General features: G+C 31.5%; 1 protein-coding gene across 1 annotated transcript; it reads left to right on the top strand.

The window, feature by feature from the left end:
• The first annotated feature begins 12,031 nt into the window (after positions 1-12,031).
• On the top strand, positions 12,032-13,612 carry LOC114425773 (putative septum site-determining protein minD homolog, chloroplastic). Its single transcript, XM_028392730.1, has one exon. It carries the CDS (start codon positions 12,166-12,168, stop codon positions 13,144-13,146), a length of 981 nt encoding a protein of 326 aa, XP_028248531.1. The 5' UTR covers positions 12,032-12,165; the 3' UTR covers positions 13,147-13,612.
• Positions 13,613-20,688: the final 7,076 nt, after the last annotated feature.

Genomic DNA, 20,688 nt, shown 5'->3' with positions numbered 1-20,688 from the left:
CATGCATATAATATTTGTTCATTACTATATAAAAGAGCTTTAACATCGGTTTTGGAGGAGTTTCAACATCGGCTCTAGAATCGGTGTTGAAACAACCATCGTTGAAAGTAGGCATTTTCAACATCAATTTTAAAACCGATGTTGAAAATCATTATCTACATAGGTACAGGTTGAAACTAATGTAGAAATGTGGCCAAAATTGTGTATTCTGAAGCATTTTTTACATCGATTCTGAAATAACTGATGTTGAAAGTCGTATACAAAATAAGCTTTTGTCAAAACCAATCGATGTTGTAAAGACACTTTCTACATCGATTTATATCAACCGATATTGTTTTTTGCAATAATAATAATAATAATAATAATAATAATCTTTAAATTGCACAGTTTAATACAAAAAATAAATTAATCAATACAAATTAAAAAAATTAATGTGACTATACTATACATGAGGCAAATAAGCAATGTTGGTAGGTTCACGATAAATGACAAATGGAGGACACTGACTAGTTTTTGGTTTTCAAGTTGAGTAGCAACCAATTCATTGTACTCATTGACAATCTGTAAAAGAAAATATATTTATATAACATTAACATGGATTCCACAAGGAAAATTATAAACATAACTTAAAACACTCTTAATAATTTTTTGAGACTTTGCAGGCAAGCACCATCAAACCCAATCTATATAAAAGTACTCTTATACTCTTACCAACCTCGGATGTAATTAAATATAATTAACCAATTGAGCTACAAGGCTTCTAATATGTTTTCAAGTAACAGAGCTTCCACAAATACATGCCAACTATGCTATAGATAAACATGATGAAGACAAGGCAAAAGGGATAGAACAAATTTATGGTAAAAACTACCTTTGGCTTTTTAAATGAGAAAAGCTTGAGAGGTAGCAACTTAAGGAAATATGCAACTTGTTGTCTAGCAAGTAAAAATAAATGGAAGGAATGTCTGGGAGAAAGAATAAAAGTTCCATAGGATTTTTATAAGTAACCAGATAAAAGCTTTATTGTTCAAACTTCAAATTTCATGATGAAGCCAGATCCTTCTCTATTAGTATGTAGTATATTCATTGCTTTAAAACTCATTCAAATCTTCTTTTATTTTTCAGCATGTCACAAATACTTTGGAATAAATCCTCTGTTGATATACTGTAGATTTACCTTACTCATTGATCTATCAGATTGTGACATAGCAACAACTTCAACATCTGCCTTGCATTTCCTGTTAATACAATGAAGAAATTAAAATTTAATTATCCACATAATTTCAATAGAAAAAAGAAACAAACAAGTGGAAACAAATACCTTTATAAGAAAATTTATAAAAATAAGAAGAAAAAAATGTAATAACAAACATTTGGATAATGATAAACATGCAATTTTCTTTCCTAATTTGATATTTGTCGCAGTCGAATAGAGGAATCTAAAGTAGTTCCATGATTTCGCTCAAGTTCATTAAGCCTCACCCCAATCTCATCAACCTTCCACTCTAAGTTGGCAAGATATGCTTCTACCAAAGCTAATTCCTCAAGCTCTGCTTTGTTCTGTATAAGATTTGTATATTATGTATGAGTTGCATGATCAAAACTCAAACCATCTTTGAGTGAATTTAACAAGCCTTTTCACCAATATAGGGTAAATCATAAACAAAAGTATTACCTCAAGAGCTACCTGAGAATTCTTTTCCTTGTGCAATTGTTCCTGTAGTCTAGCCACCCGTGAAAATGAAATTTAGAAAACAAAATTTCCACTTATTTACATGGAAGAGGTTAACTTCTCTTATAATGACCATACATCTTGCTCAAGAACTAGATGGCGCTCTTCCAAGGCTTTCTTTTGTTTGTCCACATGAGATTACATCTGTTCATTTTCCTTCACCTACATGAGCAAACTAAAAATGATCGATTGACCTTAAAATATTCCAACACGTTTAAACAATTTAATCTAGAAAGGAAATCATGAACATACCTCCTTGTTAACTTGAATTTGTAATTCTGTCCTGATAGCTTCAAGCCTTTTAATTTCATCTCTAAGGTCAGAAAAATAAATTAGTGGACATAGAAACATGAAGGAATTGACAACAGAGATGCACACTCTTAAGTATCTTCTCCACTACAAATCAAAGAATACATAGCAAGGTATGGTCAACATTTATAACCTCCAAAATAATCTTTATTTGAATTCATAGTTAAGTGGCTAGAAACTTCCAAAAGTTATGGAAGGGGTCACTCGAACAAAAAAGGTTTGGATGCCAATGATGGAAAGATAGTGCAGTCAAAGAAAGGAATTTTTTCTTGCCTACTCATTTTTCCCTGGTTCTTAGCACAAGAAAGAAAACAAATTAGGTGGGTTTGGATCTTTCCATTTCTGAAATTCTAGGTAAATATGGACATAATACTATACTCATACTAAGATCATTTCAGGCATACAAATATATAATAATAAAGCATTTACATTGGAGCGCTTGATCCTTTAATTACAAAGTTGATAGATGCATAAATAGGCAATACATGGGATAAGATAGGAACTAAAGAATTATATCTAGAGACAAAACAAGAGACTTGCACACAATTGATAGATGTCAATTACTTACTCATCTTCAATAGGAAAATCAATGGATTCCATGGAAAGATTCTTCCTTGTCTGGACAAGTAAAAAAGAAGAGAAAAACTAGAGAAAATCAAGTGTCTAAAAACCTGATGAGGAAATCACCTTTATCATACTAGTTTCCTATGATTAGACTTAGAAAACTCCCATTTATTGATTATCTTATGTTGTAAGCTTGTTTGTATTGTCATTGTAATATATCATGTATAACGATGATATCTTATTTACAAAAATGTCACCACGTATTCTGTTACATCGATTTTCATCAAAATCGATGTTAACTTGACGATGTTAAATCATATTTTTGTAATAGTGGTTGGAACAAAGAGTGTTATATTGTGCAAAGTTTGCAATGAGTATTTTAAAATATATAGTATATTTTAAAATGCTCATTGCAAACTTTGCACAATATAACACTCCTTTAGTCCTACAAATCTTGTGTGCAATATTAGTGAACCCATGTCTTCTCCACTTATTCATCAACCTTATGTTATCATAATCATCTTCATCACAAGAGTCTTTCATTATCACACACAAAATAATCATCATGAAAGGAATCAAGTTCCATGAAGACCTTTATATTCCTCACTTTATTGCTACCACTCCTTTTGTGAACCTTTCAACAAGCATTTTCATAAAACTTTTTTATCAAATATATTTGACATAATAAGAAGACTTAACTAAATTTAAAATCATTTCAACTAGTTTCATCCCACTCATGATGATTGTTTATGAATCTTTTGGAGAATTTATATATGCATAAGATTCACTTAAGAAAATACTTCTACAAAAATCCTTTGGTAGCCATATCAGTGAAAAATGAATTTCTTTTAAAGTAGAGACCTAAACCAGAAGGGCTTGTTGATACTCAAAAGCTTTATTAATTCTTTCATTCTAGTACCTACAATTTGCAACATTGGTGCACTTTCCATATTAGTACTTTGGCTCAACATAGGTTGGGGTTAGCATATCCTTATTCTGAATTTCAAGAACTGCATTCAAATCTAGATCGATAAATGACATATTATCTTCATGGAGGGTAGAAAAATATTGACCAAAGTAGACATATCTTGAGGTAGGAGCAAGATAAAGAATATTTTTTTTTTATCTTGATTAGACACTTGGATACCTTGCTCCAACACGAAAAAAATCTCTAAATATGCAAATGTTTTACAAGTTTAAGGTGCAACACCTTAATAGTTTCATCATATCTATAATGAAAGGCATAAGTATTTGCAATATTGATGCCTTTTTCCATATTTGTACTTTATGCAAATTCTTGCTAGTAATTTTTGTACAAGCATTTCAAATAAACCATAGTTCAGAATTATTTAATTTATCAAACTTTTCTTTAATAATAACATATTTTGTTTGGATTATTTAATGCCAAGGAATAATTAAAAAAAAGATAATAAGTACATTGACATGTAACTTAGGTAAAAACTAATTATTAGTCAACATTAATTTTAGAAAATTAAAATTATTGAAAATAAATTTTACTTAGCCCCAAAGACAGATAGAACTCATTGAATCATAAGTGTGTTGTAGATGCATAATAATACAGTTTGATAGTTATGTTTCAAAGAGTTTGAAATAATGCATAGAAGAAGAAATGCAAGACATACATAGAGGGGAAGAAATGGAAGAATCAAATAGTTGAGGAGCTATAATGCCGGGGAAAAAGAAGACTTCATGAGTAGTAGAAAGATAATATTGGAGAGGCATTAAATAGAAAAAATATATAGTACAATTTATAATAATGATAAGGAAGAAGGAGAAGAAGAAGGAGGAGGTGAGACATGTGGAGATTGAGATGTGAAGTGAGGCGTCAGACCAAACTTGCTCCTTTTCTCTTATTTATTAGTGATGAAACCCAACCATTAGAAAGTGCGAAATGTAATTTAAGCTCACGAACAAAATTGGAAGAAAACGAACAACAAATAAGAGAAGAGATGAATTGAGACACCATAATAAAAAAAATGATTGAAAAGTCAACGAGGACTAGCCACAAGAATCCTAATATCTTTGACAAGAATATGAAGTTCTCTCTCAAGAAGTAAATGATCATATTGGACTCTCTCAAAATAAGCAAAGCTCAGAATTCATAATCATTCAAAAGTTTCTTTCAAAGAGGGAGAACCAATCTATTTATAGTCTTAACTCTAGTTAAAGGTCCTAAACATGTTTAAGAGTGTTTGGGCCTCACTAAAACACAAAATAGGCCCATCATTAGAGCCAAGGGTGAGACATCCTAAGTTGAGCACAAAAACTCAAATCCTACATTGAGCGTGAATTCTTAAACAAAAATTGATGTTCATTGTAATGATATCACCGAGGGACCAAAAGATTACACTAAGTGTAAACTTCCAGTTGTGTCTTCTTCAATTTGGCTCAATATGACCTCATTTGGTTTTCCTTCAACCTTGGTCAACATGAATAACCTCAAGATTATCCTTTTTTCACTACTACGTAAAAGGGCTTTAACATCGATTCTAGAGAAGTTTCAACATCGGTAGAATCGATGTTAAAACCATTGTTGTTGAAAGTAGGCATTTTCAACATTGATTTTAAAACCGATGTTAAAAATCATTATCTACATTGATTCTAGCTTAAACCAATATAGAAATGTGACCAAAATTGTGTATTTAAAAGTGTTTTCTACACCGATTTTGAAAAAATCGATGTTGAAAGTTGTATACAACATCAATTTTTTGGCAAAACTGATGTTGAATGTGCTTACCACATTAGTTTTGGCCAAAATTGATGTTGAATGTGCCTTTATAACATCGATTTTGGCCAAAATCGATGTTATAAAGACACTTCCTACATCAGTTTTAGACTAACCGATGTTGCTTTTTGAAATAATAATAATAATAATAATAATAATAATAATCTTCAATGATGAAAGCCAATTAAAGAAAATTAATTGCAATGTCAAATGCTTTCAGTTTATAAAATTCCATTTTTGAGGTTCCATATTTAATCAAAGTTAAAAATTCCTAACATGTTCACTGCCATAATAACTTCATTAGATAATTCCAAATGCAAATTGCATATTGGGTAGCCCAAAAAGAAAATTGAGATAAAGAGCCAGAGAAATCCACAAACTTGGAATAGAACTAGAAAATTTTATCAAACTATAATATAACCAAGGAAGCCCTATGTTGACATTATTAATACTAGTAAAATGACTAGAATCTCAACAAGTCAGAACCATAAGATAATCATATAAAGACTTTAAAATATACCAATTCACCAAAATTCTTACATTTATATCACAGATAATCATATAAAAACATATCAAGTCTAATGCAAATCACATGGAATCCTTTCTAACCGGAATAACACAACTCACAACTACTACCTATCATTTAGAGTCACATGAATACTTGAGGGATAATCTATCTATTAGAATATTTATTTAAATTAACTAAGGTGCAATTTATTTTATAAACATACACAATCCTTTTTTTTTTTTTTTTGCAATTCTCCAACTACCTATCACTTAAAGTCACATGAATACTAGAGGGATAATCTTTCTATTAGAGTATATACTTAAATTAATTAAGATGTAGATTTTTTATAAACTTAAAACAATACTCCCTCAAGTAACTTAAGTATATACCCTAATAAGCAACTTAATTATATATGCAACCTAATTAATTGTAAGAGGCAACTTATTGGTTAGTATAGCTTTAATTACAATGTTAAACGCTAAAGGAGGGACCTAATTGATTACTTCTAGTAAAGATAGAAAAATGTGCTTAATTTGGAACCTTTCCTAATTTATGATATATTTAAAGTGTAGTAGCAGGACATGAATATATACGCGTGCTTTGTTTTTGCGAATAATAGATATAAATGTCCAATTTGACCACAATAAATGTTTTCCAACTCCCAACCAGGTCAATGATAGATATAATATTCAAGACTACAAAACTTACATCACCTTCATTTGAAGAGAATTGTAGATGTAAAGCAGAATATAGCACACACACACATACAAAATTATGCAAATGCAATAATAGACAAGAACCTTATTTTAAGGTAATTACCTTCAACTCTATTATTTGTTTTTTCATTTTGTAAATGTTACAATGAATGCAACTTCCTTTTTCTCTGCCTTTTTAAGCTGATATCTAATAGGAAAATGATAAAGGATCAATGAAACCACATCAATGGATGATGAATTATTTTCAAAGGAAAAAAAAGAGAAATTAGATTCTAAACATGCTCCCTTAAAGACACTTTAGAGGATTTCAAGGCCCGTAGATAAATAATCAACATCTTGGGCTCTAGAAAGAAGAAAGATTAAATAGTTGTTTAGGTATATATTTAGAACACAAGTAATTGTAAAGAGATTTAGTTCTTGAACAATTAATACAACATATGTCACTTGTAAAATATAGTACAAGCAAACCTGGAGTGATCCCAACAAGTATGGATGACTCATTTTTAAGTGTAGAATGCCAACTCTAAATCTTAGATTTTGCAGCCTCAAGTTCATTATGGAAAATGCAATAATCTAGTCAATGTTTAGAAGTAAGGAAAAAGTATAACTAAACTTATGATATGAGAATATGACTATCATATGTGGAAATTTGTACAAAAAGCAAGACAATTGAAAGCACTAATAGTATTCCTATTGAGTTCAATATATTATGCAATGAAAATAGGCAATACAAGAAGAAATGGCTAAGCCCTCAAGTGAGAGAAACTCTTTGACCTCCTATTACAATTCAAATAAAAGCCCCTATCCCCGATATTCTATTATTCCCCTATATTCCATTATTATCTTTTCCTTACCATTCTACTCCTTGCCTAAGGTAAGAGTTAAGGCCGGGGTGTTTGGGCCTTCAGGTGCACACCTTAATAGGTTTCTCTTCTTTAAATTAGGGCCATCGGTTGAGACCAATATGACTCGGGTTTCTATCAACAACCCTCAATTCTAAAAAATTAGATTCAACTATGGAAATAGAGGATTGAAGGGAATGCTGCTAGAACATTTAATTCCAAATCATTACCATCCAAACGTTATACATGAACATCGAAGCATTTTCATTGCAAATCACTCATGAATCCAAGTCTTAAATCATATAAATTATAACTAAAGTTTCCTTCCTTCAAAACAAAAGTTCAAATTCTTTCATAAAGAAAAAAAAAGATACCAAGAACAAAACTAGGAAGCAAACAATGTCAATTCTTTTAAAGAAAAACGTACTTGGCATGTCGCAAGTGTATCCTTACAATTCTAGAGACTGCAAAATACAAAGTTAAAAAAAATATTTTAGACCCAAATAGTTTACCGCAATCTTAGCAAAGTATAATATATCTCACATCTATAATACCTTTCATGAAGTGACAAGATCATTCCTGTTGTTACACCAAAAGCTTCTTCAGCTTTTGTTTTAGCCTGCAACACAATAACATCGTTCAAGTTATCTAACTTTCCTCACTCTAAACACTTCCTGCATAACCACAATCCAACACAACAAAATGAAGGAAAAGAAAAACACATTCCATAGTAACCTGCACCTAAATCCATTACCTTCTTGGGTGCAAAAGGATCATTGTCATAATCCTTGTCGTCGTAATCAGGAGACAACCTCTTATTACCTGAGCAACAAAACAATCAAACTCATTACAACAAGAAGTAAAATCCAAACAACTTTTGACAAAAAAATAAAAAAATCTTGAATACCTTCTGCCAAATCCACCTCCAAAATCAAAGTCTTGCACTAGGCAGAAGTGAAATGGAAGTTAGAGAGAATTGCAAGAGTGGAGGAAAAGAAATTGGCCTCGCTCGACACTAAATTCGCAAACTTAACCCTAACGTAGTTAATCCTCATCAGCACCAAGGTCTCTCCTTTGTCGAAGGTAGTGTTGAGCAGCGATTGGCCTTGCTCCAGTGTTTGTAGAGCAATTCCGACCATAAGCTTATCGAGATCCGTGATGGATAGACAATGGTTCGACATGATGTGGAACCTGACGTTGTTGATGTACACATGCAAACCGAAGAAGATGGAGAGTTCTTTGATGGCAAACACAATCATGTTGTTCAGCTTCACGAGTTCCGCGTACATCACCACTAAGGTGAGGATGTTGAAGCCATTGTTGCGGATAAGAAGCATCACGTCAATCAACATCAAGAATACCTTCGCGAAGGTGTTGTTCTTGTTCCAATGAAGCGTATCAGAGGTTAAAGTGATGCAATGGCGAAGTGGGTTCGAGTGGGGGGGGGGGGGGGGTTCAAGAGAGAGAAAAGAGAAAGGGTTTCGAGACAGAGAAAGGGGGGTCTTTTTTATAAACCTCAACATCGGTTTTTTAAAAATTGATGTTAAGTGAGTATTTACAGCATTAGTTTTTTAAAAACCAATGTTAAAATTTCCTTGTTAACATCAATATTTCTAAAATTGGTGTTGATGATGACATTTTATTTACAAAAATTTCATGGCGCATTTTGTAACATTTGTTTTCATCAAAATTGATATTAACTTCGCGATGTTAAATCTTATTTTTGTAGTAGTGTTTGTTCAATTCTTCTTTGATACTTTCTTTTTGCTCTAGTCATAGGGCCTTCCCATCCATTCAAGCTCTCCTAAGTCCCCAATCCAAGGTCTTTTTAGGTTGGTCTTTATCAATTTGTGAAACACAAGAAAAAAAGAAGAGTGTGTCTAAAAGTAAGAATATCTACAACAAAATACATAAAAGGAAGAATGGATGTTCTTGAAATAAGTTTTATGAAAATATTAGTGGGTGGGTGTGTAAAGGCTGAACATTAGCACTAAAGCATGCAAAAAAAAAAAGTGAGAAAGGGCTAATTGTTAGGTTAGTCCAAAGATTTTATGGGTCATAGGCGAAATAGTAAATAAGAGAAATACTATAGTCTCTTAACATAAGCAAGGCCTACAATTCGCAATGATTTAAAGTTCTTTATAAACAAGTTATTTATAGTAAAGGTCTTAACACATGTTTATGGGTGTTTGGGCCTCACTAAAACATAAATTTGACCCACCATTAGCTTTATTATATTCAAAATATGAAAATTCCGCTTCAAATATGTAAATTCAAATTTATTGTGAGGGATGTTGAAACAAAGAACAAAAAATCTTGAGTTGAGAATGAGAGTTGTGTTGAGCACCACACATCCTATGTTGACCATGGATTCCTAGAGCTGAATTATCTACATTAAACACTAGTTGACATGAGAAACTCTTAAATAGACATGCACCTAACATGTCATTCTTGGACACATCCAATCTTAAAGTGACACATGTTACATTAAAAAATAAAAGTAAAAAACAACATGTCATCTACAAGATTCAAGCCATAGTCTTTTGATTTCCTATACTTCTTCTTAGTATACACAATACAACCTCCACACTATGTGAGATGAACATAATATCGATGAATTGTTTACCATTGTAGATGGTGGGGGGTTTTCCTTAAATACCAAACAACCATTGTTCGCCACAAATCCTAACACACAGACATTCTCTAGTATGAGCATCTCTATTACTGTCACATGAAACACTGATGCATTTTCCATGTGTTTAGTCAAAAGAGATTCATGTCTTAAAGACGAATCAGATTTCATAATTATTTTGATTAGATGCAAAAAAATAAAAATGAAAAAAGTTGTGTCTGATATGTTATCAAATCATCATAATCTATATTTGTGCGTCTGAAGTTTTAGACAATACATTCATAAGACGATCTGATATAACATTTATGACCTTCATTTAATACTATGTGTATTAGATTCTTTCATGTAAAAAACATTCTCCTAGGATCTGAAGAATAAATGAATTCCACAATTTGGGAGTTGCTGATCCTCATCAAAGGGTGCACTCTGTTGTTGCAGACTTTCTATGATGAAAGAAGTGACTTCCCTGTTGAAGTACTAGGCACGCTAACCTATTAGCATGGACTTTGCATGAAAAAGAGATGTGCATTTAATGCAAGCATTAAATGCTCCAATAGACTTAAGACTTCAAATAAAGAACAAAGTGAAGAATCCAACCATTGTGAGACAACAAATACTTGGAGATGAAGGCTATATATAGAAGAAGTTTTGAAGAAACAAGACATAAATCATCTACACGAATTATTCTTTCATTCTTTCTTGTAAATTTTTTGTAAATTCTTGTAAAAGTACTAAGCTCTCAAAACACCTTGTATACCTTGAGAGAAAAGATTAAAAGTGTTTAGTGATATATTCGTCTGTAAGATGATCACATATTTAGTTAGTGTACAATCTTCCAACAAATCTTATTGATTTATTTAGAGCCAACAATGACTTGGTATGACAACGAATATTGGATTTAAGTCAAACTCGAGGTAAAACTTGCAAGTGTAAGAGCCAGAAGTAACAATGAACAATACTTATAACTTTCATGAGTTAGCGGAAACTTAGTGGTTGCCAAGAACTGGATGTAGTATCGGATTTGAGACGAACCAATATAATTCTTTGTGTGCTTTCTTGTTGTTTGAATTGACAAAAGGTTTTGAATTTGTTTTTAGATCTTATATCTCATTTCGTTTTACAAAGAAAGCTATTTTTTTTATCATTTGATAAAGTTTGAATCAAAACATTTCTAAGTGATTTTAGGTTTATTTGCATCAGATGATAGATATGCTTTCAGTATGTAGAAAAATTTTAAATTTTTAAAAACATAATTCAATCTCCCTTCTTGTGTTATTTGCTTCTACACCATGTTCACAACCATACCCAATAAACAAGGAAGATGTACAAAATAGAAACATCCCTAGAACATTAATTTTGTTTTTTGCTTCAAACTAATCCCAAATTATAGCACTAGAATTCAGATTCTAGATTGTTCTTCGAAAAAAAAAACCATCCTCCTTATTATTCAAGTCACACAAATATAAATTCCTATGTTTTGCATCTCCATTGAAGGAGCCCAATAAAATCCCCAACAAAATCACAAGCTTGATCAACAAATTGAATTAGGTTAGGTTTCTTGTATGTCCGTCTAATGATTACTCCTTTTACATTAGGCAAATACATTTATTCTTAAAATCTACTAAAAATATATCATAAAATGTAAAACTAATAAAGAACTAAAATTACACAATTATAAAGAACAACCATAAATTTCAGTCAAATTCCTAAATAATTTTTTGGGTAAAGAAATTCCTAAATAATTTGGGAATTGTTAAAGAACCAAAATTACACAATCATAAAATTATAAAGAACAACCATAAATTCAAATCAAATTCCTAAATAATTTTTTGGGTAAAGAAATTCCTAATTAATTTGGGAATTGTTTTCTTTTTTTTTTCAAGGGATTTATTTTTTAGACATTAAACTTTGTAGTTTTTTTTAGGTACTCACTACATTTTTTGAATGTTTACAAATTTAAAAGAAGAAGAAAAAAAAAACAAAAAAAAGAAAGAGCTAACGCAACCCAAACCCAAATTATCAATCTCCTCTACTTCCATTTCTCCCTTCCAGTGGTTACTCACTCAGCCACTGTGCTTCTTCTTCTTCTTCTCTTTCTCCCTCTCTCCTCTTCCCAATGCCCTCTCTCCACCTTCTCCCCGGCGCCACCACCGCCCCCAACTCCACATTCCTCCTCCGCCCCCATTCCCCTCTCCTCCTCTCCAAAACCCTAACCTCCAAAAAACCCAAACCCAAACCCCCCACTGCCCTCCTCCAGTGGAACCGCAAGCCCGAGCTCTCCGGTTCCATCCCGCGCGTCACCGTCATTACCTCCGGAAAGGGCGGCGTGGGCAAGACCACCACCACCGCCAACATCGGCCTCTCCCTCGCCCGCCTGGGCTTCTCCGTGGTCGCCATCGACGCCGACGTCGGCCTCCGCAACCTCGACCTCCTCCTCGGCCTCGAGAACCGCGTCAACTACACCGTAATCGAGGTCCTCAACGGCGACTGCCGCCTCGACCAAGCCCTCGTCCGCGACAAGCGCTGGTCCAACTTCGAGCTCCTCTGCATCTCCAAACCCCGCTCCAAGCTCCCCCTCGGCTTCGGCGGTAAAGCCCTCACCTGGCTCGTGGACGCGCTGAAAGCGCGTCCACAGGGCTCCCCTGACTTCATCCTCATCGATTGCCCCGCCGGCATCGACGCCGGCTTCATCACCGCCATCACTCCCGCCAACGAGGCCGTCCTCATCACCACCCCCGACATCACCAGCCTCCGCGACGCCGACCGCGTCACCGGCCTCCTCGAATGCGACGGAATCCGGGACATCAAGATGATCGTCAACAGGGTTCGAACCGATATGATCAAAGGAGAAGACATGCTGTCGGTGTTGGACGTGCAAGAAATGTTGGGGTTGCCCTTGCTTGGGGCTATTCCTGAGGACACTGAGGTTATTAGAAGCACCAATAGAGGCTACCCTCTTGTGCTCAACAAGCCTCCCACTCTGGCTGGCTTGGCGTTCGAACAAGCCGCTTGGAGGCTTGTGGAGCAGGATAGCATGCAGGCCGTGGTGGTGGAAGAACAACCCAAACGAGGGTTTTTCTCCTTTTTTGGTGGGTAGGTTTTAAACAAGGTTATGCATAATAGTGTGTATAGCTAGTTAGTTGGTTGGGTTAGTGCATGTTTGGATGAGGGTTGACAATATTGATTTTGGTTAAAATTGATTTTGAAGTCATCTTATTTATGTTTTTATTATAGCATCAATTCTGAACTTCTAACATGAAACCAAACATGTGAGAATTTATTCAAAATCAATTCTAGACTCAAAATCAATTCTCCAATGCTGAACCAAACACACGCTTAATTAGTTTAAGGTGTTTGTTTTTGTTTAATTGATTGGTCCAGTAATGACTAGTGAGTATATTTGTTTTGAGAATTGAGAGAGTTCTGACTAGTTTGTAGAGCCTGCTGTGGTTTTTTGAGAGGTGTGGGATGTTGGAGCTCTGCTGGAATGAATAATTATTTTTTGTTTTGTTTTGTTGATGAGTGAAGTTATGATATTATGATATTCGATGAATTAAAATGAACTTTGTTAAGTTGTTTATAATATAGAGGATTAGAGGATATGTTGAGTGCTTGGTGTGGTCCCTTCGGTTGTTCTTGCATTTTTACACTCAATGGTGATGATGATGGTCCTTCTTTTTGGGTTGGGTTCTGGGAACAACATTGAGTGCAATTTCTTGATTGATTTTGGTTCTATTCTCTGATTAGAATTGAAGTTTCACCTTGCTAGTCTTTGTTAATCTTCAGTGTAACCTTTATTGGGATGGTTATTGAGACAACTTGATCTCTAATTGGAAAATAACACCAAAAACATCTAAAGGACATAAATTAAGTTATGTCTCAATTATAATTGGCAGGATAAACATCTACTGCAATGAACTGTTTGTGTTTTTTTTATCAGTGAAGTTATACTATAGTAATATACGAATGAAAATGAACTTTGTTAATCTGTTTATAGAGGATATGCTGTGTTCTTGATGTTCATTTTGGTTGTTGTTACTGTGTTTTTTTGCCGAATGATGCTCTTTTTGGGTTGGGTTAACTGCAATAAAACTTAGGTACTACTGGTTATGTTTTGTAATCAGAATTTAAGTTTTATTTTTGTAACCTATGTTGACCTTAAATGTAAAAGTTTATTATGGTGATTATTACCATTTACCATGCCAAAACTCCAAGTCTCATTGTTCTTCCATTTAGATATTTCATGGCATGTTCTTGTGTTTTGTTCATTGAATGATGATCTTCTTTTTGGAATTGTTAACAGGAACAAAATTTAGATACAGTTTATTAGGTTCTTTTGGTGTTGTTCTTTAATTAAAATTTGAGTTTTACTTCACTAACTTAGGTTGCTGTTTAATATAAACTTTTAATTAGGATGATTGCCGAGATAAAACTCTAATTTTAATTGGAAAATAACACTAAAAGCATTTAAAGAACTACATCTAAGTTTTTGTTTAAATTGTAATTGGGTTGTGGAAGTATTTCAGCTGCAAGGGCTTATTTCTAGATGGAGGAGGAAACTGTGTATAGTATGATTTTCAAGTCTTTTTTGCTAATTCCATTTAGCATTACTAGTAATTTTTTGAGAATAGATTAATGTCTGTACTCTGTATTGTGTGGTTGACACCAGTCAATGTGAATTACAGCCATCTAGGTTCATTTTTGTTGCAAATACGGCCAGTAGATTGCTCAATTATAAAATTTTGGCTAATCTGAAACACCGGTATTTTTTCACCCTGCCTTGATTTTATAAGATAGTGAAAGGTTGTATAAACACAATTAGAGTGTAGCTAGGTTTTGCTGAGTTTGATTACTTCCAAGGTTCCTTTGTGAGATGGTGTGATTGGCAGGCAGGTCGACATGAAGCATGCTGGCTGGACCTGTAACTTGGAGAGTTGGAGGCCTTAGGATCCATTCTCATTAGGATTGGGGCTCTGCCCTAAGGCCTAATCCATAACTGATTTATTTGTTTTGCTAACTTGAGTTTGATTCTGTATATATATATATATATATATATATATATATATATATATATATATATATATATATATATATATATATAAATGGAAATATGTTTTAGTTGTGCATTTTATTTCATAAAAATGGTTTTCATTGTGTATTGAGTTTACACCCTGTTAACTCAACATAAATGTGTTTTTGTTATGTTAAATTTTTACAAAAAAAAAAAAACTAATAATTAATTCTTGGTGGTTGAAGGGAGAAGGTGAGAGGGAGAGGATGTGGATTCAAATTTCAATCACTAACAAAAATTAACAAATTAGTCGATAAAAAAGGATAAATTGTAATTTTGGTTTTCGTAGTTTTCTAAATTTATGATTTCTGTTTATTTGATTTTTAATTGTAACATTTGGTCTCTTTAGTTTTATAATTTTGTGATTTTGATTTTTCTAGTAGATCATTATTTAATAATTGTGATTATTTGAGATATTAAATTAATTATTCATTTTTTTTTAATAAAAGACTTCATCTTAATGTGGTATAATTGTTGGTGGAGTTGTGTGTAGCACCGGAGATAAAAGTGATGTTTGCGTAAGAAGGGGAGACTATTGTGCTATGAAAAATTATGATTAATAAGTTTTTATAATCTAATTAATCAAAATTATTTGTTAACAATATATTATGAGACTAAAATCACCGATTTATAAAAATAGGAGGATCAGGATCAAGAAGACTAAAATATGGATTTAAAAAATTAAGGAGATTAAAATTATAATTTAGTCCAAAAAATTTAAATATAAACTATGTTTTAAAGTAATCTAATTAATGGTTATATATTTAAAAAAATTGAAATTAAATTAATTAAGATAAGTTTATTCGTTTTTAAAATAGTACTCCAATTAAGTATGAGATAAACTATTTTTTAATTGAATTTGAATAAGTTACAACAGAAGTAATCAATTATAATAATAATAATCAAATTAATTCTTATAAAAATTAAAATTTCAAATACAAATTGAATTTATTATAGAAATTTATATAATAATTAATTTGATTACAATTTAAAAGCACAAATAACCCTAGTTGTCACAAATTCAAATTTCAATTTAAAGTTAATTTATATTACAATTAATTTTAAATTAAATTGTAATTTATGATTTGGAATACGTAATTTTAGTTTTCTATGTCTACATCGAGACATCTAATCTTCTATTTTGATCCTTTTCTGAGTTGAATTTAATTTATAATTCAAAATCAATCTGAGTTTATTTTAATTTATTGATACTGAAATGATATCTATGTAGTTATTGAGATGACTTATATGTAATAAGGAATTAAACAAAAGGAAAAATAACAATTTTTTTTTTAAATAATGTAATGCACATGTTAGTTCATATTATTCATTAATAAATATTTTATTATATTAGCATGTAATAATAAATAAAATAAACCTAAATATTCTATTCACAATTATAGTAATATAATAATAGATATTTTATAATATTAAAATATATCATTCCCTAAATAGATAAATTTTAAACGTGACAATACAAAACATTCAAAAACAGGAAGAACCATAGTCATCATTCCCCAACATTGTAACACATCACACCATATCCTTCAATATATAATAATTAATACTATCACTTCAAATATCACTATAATTTCTATTTTTATAAAAATAAAATATTATTTAATAATATATATTTTATTTTATTTATCTTTACCAAAATGTTATATGACCGATAAAATTGATCACCTCAAATATTATTATAATTTCCATGTGACAACACCTCATTCATTCTTTTCTTTCCAGAATTTCAGAAAATCATTTTATTTTATTTTTTAATTCATCAAAATCCATATTTAAGGTAATTATTTAATTCCGAAACACTTAATTGCGACAATCAATCATGATTATGTTACTTAATTATGGCAATCAATCATGATTCAAAGTTAATTTAGAAACCTTGCGAGATTTAATTAAAGCAAATAAAACTGTAAAATGAAATCATGAAATCTTATATAGACTTTGATTTTATAAAATATGGTAAGAAAAAATATACAATTTTGATTCAAATTAATTGATGATACTAATATATTATTTAAAAATAATATATAGTCGATTGATTGATAAAATAAAATAAATATAATATAATAATAATATATTTTAATGTAATATATATATTAAATAATAGATAATAGACATATATGATCGATTTCTTATTTTTTTAATATTATTTTCAAGTTTATTTTTCTTAGATTTCTTCAACTATATAAACTATTGATTCCTTGTATTTCATTGGCTTCTACTTTCTCTCAGTATTTCTCAATAATTTACCAGCTACTCATCTAAACATGATGAATTGTTTTAATTTTAATATGAAGAAGGAGGAGGAGTACCAATGTCCCAAACCCAAATGTTCGAAGAAGTTCAAATCAGAAGTAGCTTTACGTAATCATTTGGAGATCCACGAGTCTAAGGAGAGAAGCTTCCCATGTTCCCAATGCCCGATGAAGTTCACATCACTAGATACTTATCGTGTTCATTTGAATAATGTCCACAATAATGGTGATGAACTTGTCTAATGTTCTCAGTGTTTCACAACATACAAAAAATGACATATAAATTCATCATATGTTATATTAAGGGATAATTATGTCATTTGGAATTTACTATATTTAATCATTGTTATTTAGATTATAAATTATGAGTCCACAAAGGTTTATTGGTAATTTGGTAGTAGAAGTTCTTATTTTAGTCTATAATTCGGATATCTTTGTAAGCATATTCTTATATAAATATATCCCTATTTTTTATGCAGATAAATATATGTCTATTAAGTGTGTGTTTTTTGTTATAGATCTTTATTAAGTTTATCATATTTGGTATACTGAACATTTTGATTATTAATAGAATTGTGATTCCCACCTAAATCCTAAATTTCAAAAAGAGATTAATGATCAAAAAGTGTATTTGAATATTGAATTAGGACCCGTTTAAAAAACAACTTAATTAAGATCTTATTTAATAAGTTTGTCTTATCTAAGAGCTTGTTTTATAAGTACTTAAGTTTAATAAGTTGGTTTCGTTTGGATATACACGTTGTAAAGTGCATACACGACACACACACAGACAGAGAGAACATACATTTTGGCTTTCTTTTTCTCTTTATTCCCATCAGAAGAGAAAATTTCAGATAAGAAAATAAAGCTCTCTAGATCATAAAACCAATCTTTATCCTCATCAACCTTTTATCATTCCATTATGGCCTAATCCAAGTACACTTCCGCATTTAATTTTTATCATGATTTTGAGTATGAGAACACAATGGAGTTTTATTCATCTTTATGCAGTAATTTCTCTTTACATGGATAGTAAGTATGTGGTTAGGATTGACGATTGTCCGTTAAAATCAAATTAGGTTGATTGATTGAATCCCTACAATTTGGTATCGTATCAGAGTCACCCGTACCTCTGATACATGTATGATTTTGGAAATTTTATTTATTCAAGCTGCTGGCATATTCTAAATTTTAAATGAATTTAGATATTTTACATATTTTTGCTTGATCTTTCCAACAATATTTAAATGAACCGCTCATTTAAAGGTTACAGTGCATCATCATTAATATATATATATATATATATATATATATATATATATATATATATATATATATATATATATAATATATATATGACTTTGTGTTTGTTCTTACTTTTAGAGGCCGCTTAAGTAAATTAAAATAACAATCATGGACTTCTAAAATTTAAAATAAATAAATAAAGTTAAAATAATTTACTCTAGAAATGTTTTAAGTTTGGATTTGGTGCATCAATGTTCAAAATTTAGCTATGGATATCATTTTAATTGTTTAGCATTTAAATGAGCTAATTGAATCAAGATATCAGCAAAGTGACATCTCTTGTGTAGATTGTTCATGAGAAATGTTAACGTGTGTGATTATTTATATGAATGATGATCGGCCCAAAGGAAAGTTATCATTTAACTAATTTACATACACACCTGTGATGTTAAATATATGATAATTATGAGATTTTGCATGTGAATGATAAGTCATATCAAAAGATGGATTTGTTATTTGATATGTTTTTATTATCAATGTTTGAACATTACAACAAGGATATCACTAGCAATTAGTACCACTGTCCAAAGACTTAGATATTAATATGATTGGGATATACCATTATTTGAATGCATTGATGATTGTTATGTGAGCTTATTGTATTATTTGTTTTGATCTTTTCAGTTGTTGCTTCTATATCTGCTAATCTGAATTTGATTCCGGTTCGTAATGGTACAAATTTTAAGGACTGGAAAGAGAACATGCAAATTGTTCTTGGCTGCATAGATCTAGACCTTGCATTAAGGATTAAGAAATCCCCTTCTCCTACGGATTCCACTATCTCTGAACAGAGGAAACTTCATGAGAAGTGGGATCACTCAAATCGCATGAATCTTATGATCATTAAGCATGGCATTCTTGAGGTCTTTAGGGATACTATTTCAAATGATGTAACTAGTGGCAAAGAATTCCTTGTTGAAATTGAAAAGCGCTTTGCAAAAAGCGATAAGGCGGAAACAAGTACTCTTCTTTAGAACTTAATTTTAATTTCCATGAAGTATCAAGGCAAAGGAAATGTCGGGAATACATTATGGGAATGTCAAATATTGCTTCAAAATTAAGGGCACTAAAACTTGAGCTATCAGAAGACTTGCTTATTCATTTCATGCTAATTTCTCTATCTTCACAGTTTAGTCAGCTTAAGATCTCTTATAACTGTCAGAAGGAGAAATGGTCTCTTAATGAGCTCATCTCATACTGTGTGCAAGAAGAGGAAAGGCTGAAGCATTGAAGCAAGAAAGGACTGAAAGTGCTCATGTTGTAAGTACCTCTAAAGACAAGGGCAAAAGAGAAAGAATTGAGGAGCCCAAGAATGAAGCTGCTAAGGGTCCAACACAAAAGAAACAAAATCAAGGTGACAACTGTTTCTTTTGCAGTAAGCCTGGACATGTAAAGAAGAAATGTACCAAATATCATGCTTGGCGTGCAAAGAAATGTATGTTTCTTACTTTGGTGTGTGTGTCCTGAGGTTTTTATTTGAATTTGAAAGACACTTTTGTTGTACCGTCATTTAGATGGAATTTGGTTTCAGTTTCTTATTTGGACAAATTGGGTTATTTGTGTTCATTTGGAAATAATGTGTTTATGTTGTCTTTTAATTCATATATTGTTGGAACTGGTTCACTCTTGACTTATGATAATCTATATTTACTTGATATTGTAGCTTCCTATGGCGAATCCTTTAATGCGGAATTGCGTGGTACTAAGCATAGAATTGATAATACAAACTCAGGAGCATTATGGCATAAGCGCTTAGGTCACATTTCTAAGAACAAAATTGAACGACTTGTGTCAAACGAAATCTTGGATTCCATTGATTTCACAAGCTTTGATGTTTGTGTTGAATGCATTAAAGGTAAACAGACCAAAAGCAAGAAATTGGGTGCATATAGAGGTAAAAACGTCTTGGAATTGATACATACAGACATTTGTGGGCCATTTCATACACCTTTATGGAATGGTCAACAATATTTTATATCATTCATAGACG

This window comes from Glycine soja, chromosome 9, assembly GCF_004193775.1.
Source record: "Glycine soja cultivar W05 chromosome 9, ASM419377v2, whole genome shotgun sequence".
Taxonomy (NCBI): Eukaryota; Viridiplantae; Streptophyta; class Magnoliopsida; order Fabales; family Fabaceae; genus Glycine; species Glycine soja.
Note: the sequence above shows the minus strand (reverse complement) of the source record. Positions and strands in the feature narration are given on the sequence as shown.

Coding starts and splice junctions, on each gene's coding strand:
- LOC114425773 (XM_028392730.1), top strand. CDS start 12,166: ATGCCCTCTCTCCACCTTCTCCCCGGCGCCACCACCGCCCCCAACTCC.